Raw genomic sequence first — 4767 nt, 5'->3', positions numbered from 1 at the left:
ATGTTCTCGGCGATTGGTAGATGTTACAAACAGGGAGCATACGTCCCTTTAGAGTTTGAAGAAGAAAATGTCATTGATGCAATCATTGACACGTCAGAAGGTGGTGAGATTAGGACATTTAAAGGCGATGTTTCGAGTGAGCCAGAATCAAGCACACAAATGAATGTTGAGTGTAACAAACAGTTTAGTGAGCAGCAAAATAAGCAAGCAAACGACCCGGAAATACAGTTACAGACATTGTTTTCTAATCATTTGAGAGATGAAAAAGAAATCAATGATCAAGATGTACTACTAGCAAATATTTGGGATTTTGGTGGTCAATTCATCTATTATGCTACGCATCAAATATTTCATTCGAGGGACGCAATATATCTGCTGGTGTTTGATCTTACAAAGGATCTTGATACACTCATTATTGACTGCGACTTCCCAGATAGACAGGAGAAGATGAGAAACAATTTATTGTTCTGGGTGAACTCGATACATGCGTTTGTTGGTGATGATGACTCGGAAGAAAACATGAAACCTACAATAATATTAGTAGGAACACACAGCGACAAGGTAAAGGGAAACGTTGACTCCAAATTCCATGAGGTTTATCAGCTGTTTGAAAATACAAAAATCAGACACCATATATATGAGAAACCATTTGCAGTTGCAAGTCTTGATAAAGCTGATGATGGAATAGACAATTTAAAGGAGACAATATATAATTTAGGCGTACAAAATGCTAAGTGCATCAAAATACCAGCAAAATGGATTCCTCTAGAGATTGCATTGCTGAATATTCGAGATGAAAAGGAAAAGCAAATTCTAGAGTTTGATGAGGTTGTGGCTTTAGATATGCTCAATACCCATCCAATCGCAGATATAAAAGAAATCAGGAAATTCCTCAACTACCATCATGCGAAAGGCACAATTGTCTTCTTTGATGAAGATGGCCTTGACAAGTATATTGTCCTGAACCCCCAATTTATGATTAATGCGTTTAGGTGCATTATTTCTGCCAAATGGTTTTGTAGGTGGAACCACACTGTTCAGATAAATGCGAAGAAGTTGAAGCGAGAGGCTATTCTAGAACCAGAGTTTTTAGATGCTGTTTGGGAAGAAGATCAGTTTATCAATTTCAAAAAGATTTTGCTTATGTTTTTAGAGAAACATCGGATACTTGCTGAATTAAGGCAAATGGATGAACAAACTGGCAGTATCCAACTTCTAGGAAAATATATGATACCAAGTCTACTTAAGCCTGAGCTTTCACGACATGAAACAAATGACTTTTTACAATATAAAAAATACACAAGAGTTATTCTTGGGCTTGAACTAGAAGGATTGATATCTACCACAGTCTTTGAAAAATGTACAGCGGCTTTGCTTGGCAAATGGCCCCCTATTGAATACAACGATCAAGTCCTTGTTTCACAACGTGAAGGACTTTATCGTCTTGATCTACAACACGCCGGGTTAATACAAAAGTCGGGTGAAAACATAGAGCTGATGGTTATAAACCTTTGTCCCCCTGAACACCCACAAAGTACAACGTGTGATCGTTTTCGTCGATATGTAGAGATGGTTCTCACATATGAGAAACGTAAAAATCATTTACGTCAACAAGGAGATGTAAAGCCTTACCGACATTATTTCAAATGTAATGACTCTAAGCATGAAGGCCGTGGAAGTCACAATGTTCACTTTTTAGATGAAATCAGAAATGAACCGAAGGTATGTTGTCCAGATAATAGAAGTCATCCGATATATGTACAGGAGGCTATTGCCGAATGGTTCCAAGGAGAAGGCATCACGGATTTTGAAACCAGTATCATACGAAAAGCGTCGAAAAACGACAAATTGGTTTCGAGAGTGGCACGAGAGTTTGGAATAAATTGGAAAATGTTTGGAATCGCTATAGGTCTGTCATTTGAAGATTTAAAGTCAATCAGTGACGAATGTGATCAAGAAATAGAGATAAAAATTCTAATAATTGCGATGTTCAATGTATGGAAAGAAAAATATCCGGATGATTCCGACTACATGCATGAAAGAGAAAACCAAATCGAAAATAACACCGGTATTAATGTGGACTGGGACAAAGTGCGAAATTGCTTTGACGCTGGTTAGAGTTGTTTGCAAGATAAACAGGTGAATATATCAAATTTTACATCAGTCGTAACTATTTAATTGATTTACATCATACACATTGAACAAGTATTTTTCATCTAAAAAAAACACTTTGTCAGACATGCTGACACAAATATCGGTATCTTACAATGGATTGATACAGATATTCATATTAATCAGTTTAAAATCATACCACCGCAAATACCGCTTAGAAGGGGGCTTGCGAGATGTACACATTTCCATTATCTCTTATGAGTTAATCAAACCTAGTCCACTATTGTCATGTAAATTTATTATTTATTAATTTATTAATTAACTAATTTATTTAATTATTTACTTATTTATTTACTTGCGGAGGGATTCCCCTGTCAAGATTGATTTTACTAGTATGAGCTGATCGTTATCATTTAGAGAAATGTTTCCTTTCTTTATGATTAAAATATGTATTGAGCTATTTAATATTTTCTATTTCAGCGGCTCATCACGTGCGAGGCTGGTTAGTCATTTGGGGAATTCTGCCTTACATTGATACTTAGTAACTTTACAATTTCAACAAATTACCATTTTCATTTGTTTATGTCTTTTTCCTTATACGTGTTTGATTTCTTGCAAGCAAATATCAGTAACATATTCTTAATGCCCAGTATGAGTGTCTCAAGGTTAAAATCATTTTTAATAAAAGGGTTATGGAAAAGGGCACCTGAAAGGTGAAAAATGTAAAACAAAACAATTATTATGCATAATATTATGTCGTTATTATACATATTGAATACAATACTGAATATTCTAATTAGCACCTCGTCCAGTGTTAAGTTTGACAGCTGTGTACAGGTCAAATAGAATCAATATTGTGTTCACCAATGTGTAATGGTATTTCATTACCGTGTAACGATTCTTTGTACATTTTGGCAGAACGTTGTCACTTTTAGTTCAATAAGATTTGATATGGATTGTTTGATCTCGGTTAATTAAAACGAGACTAGACGGAGTACAATAGTGATTTGATATAATTTTTAAGCTTGGAAAATAAAAACGAGGTTAATTTGATAATATTGGATCCAACAGTAATTTATATTTGAAGACGCTTGAAATCCATTGGCTGTATTTCAAAATGTTTTGAATAAAAAACTTTATCGATGTTGATTGCTTTTTAAAAGATCCTGGACATAAATGCATCACTTACAGTATAAATATGCTTGTTAGGCCTGTTATTTCTAACTTTATACACCACTTTCACACACAAGTGCTTTATGTATATAGAACATAATTTTAATCTTATTGCACATTATGTATTAAGTGCTAAATTTTAACGTTATTGTTGCAATATAAACAAGTCATACATCATGCATGCGTGTCTTGTTACTTCCTTATTGAAAGTCCCCATGTAAATTTAGGTTTTTGTTTTTATTTTTCATATCTATTTTCTTTTGATTTACAGAATTGTCATTATATTTATCATAGTTTGGGTTGTACAGGAAAAATGCTTAGCGTTTTGTAGTACAAGATAAAAAGACAGAGGAACGTTTTTAACTTCAATATGTTCAAGACTTATACAGAGAATTATTTAAGTACATTTGAATGTTTACTGTTGACAATGGAATACCGCTTAATATTATTTGTCGTGAAAAATATTTAAAAAAAAAAAAACTCATTCAAACCGAGTCTGCATTTTTATAAAGTATTGGTGTGTCATTGTTTCGGATGGATCACCTTTTTTCCAGACTTTTATTAAAAGGAAAAATTCGAGGATATTTAAACGGAGTCAACGCGCGCAGACATTGTTTTGGTGTTCAAATGACTACGAAAATAATTGCTGGTGAACCTCAGTTGTTAGTAGTGAAGGGGGGCACTATGGGGCAAAACTTATGGGGCAGGAACATTATGGGGCAGGAACATTATGCAGGAACATTATGGGGCAGAAACATTATGGGGCAGGAACATTATAGGCTGGAACATTATGGGGCAGGAAACTTATAGGCCTTTAATAAATAGGGAAACGTACGGCACGTATGGGGCTTTAATAAATGGATAGGGTGTACTTAAACTCTCATACAGGTTTACCGTATAATGCGAGTATAGTGTTCTAAAAATAGCCCTATTTTAACCTGTGCTGTCATGTATATATTGATCGTGTGTACTACACTTCCAAGTAAACAAATTTAAATTCCAGGAATCGTGTATACATGAGTTATACTTTCAATACAGTATATAAACTTAAAGGGTTGACAATATATGAAAGATATATTCTTTCGGGAAGAATTGTGTTGGTTCTAAGAAGAACCTTTTTTTCTATTTTTTTTATTTGATTATTTTTTTTTATATTTTATTTTTTTTTAAACTTCACTAGCTATACATTCTTTACTGTTGCTCAGTGTGCTCACTGGTTTGATGCTCAGTACTATGTGGCTCAGTACTATGTGGCTCAGTACTATGTGGTTCAGTACTGGTCTGTTCAGTACTGGTCCGTTCAGTACTGCCCCGTTCAGTTTGCCGTTGTTGCTTATGATGCCCTAAAGGATAACAATCCCATAGTAGGGGCATGAATCGTAGCTGTTGCCTTCTTCTTCTTTCGTTTTGTCTTTCATTCTGTTTTTTTTTTCCTCTCTCAGCTCTCTTTCGGACTTCTCTCTATAGGACTGAGCATTTTTT

The 4767-nt window shown here is 34.5% G+C and overlaps 1 protein-coding gene across 1 annotated transcript; it reads left to right on the top strand.

Moving 5' to 3' along the window:
- LOC132713439 (uncharacterized) lies at positions 1-3944 on the top strand. The gene is made up of 2 exons (XM_060696043.1): positions 1-2139; positions 2593-3944. The coding sequence occupies exon 1, from the start codon at positions 1-3 to the stop codon at positions 2116-2118; it is 2118 nt and encodes a 705-aa protein (XP_060552026.1). The 3' UTR covers positions 2119-2139; positions 2593-3944.
- Positions 3945-4767: the final 823 nt, after the last annotated feature.

Source organism: Ruditapes philippinarum, unplaced genomic scaffold (genome assembly GCF_026571515.1).
Source record: "Ruditapes philippinarum isolate M1 unplaced genomic scaffold, ASM2657151v2 ctg332_1_1_1_1, whole genome shotgun sequence".
Lineage (NCBI taxonomy): Eukaryota > Metazoa > Mollusca > Bivalvia > Venerida > Veneridae > Ruditapes > Ruditapes philippinarum.
Note: the sequence above shows the minus strand (reverse complement) of the source record. Positions and strands in the feature narration are given on the sequence as shown.

Excerpts from the sequence above, each read along its gene's own strand:
- LOC132713439 (XM_060696043.1), top strand. The coding sequence starts at position 1 with ATGTTCTCGGCGATTGGTAGATGTTACAAACAGGGAGCATACGTCCCT.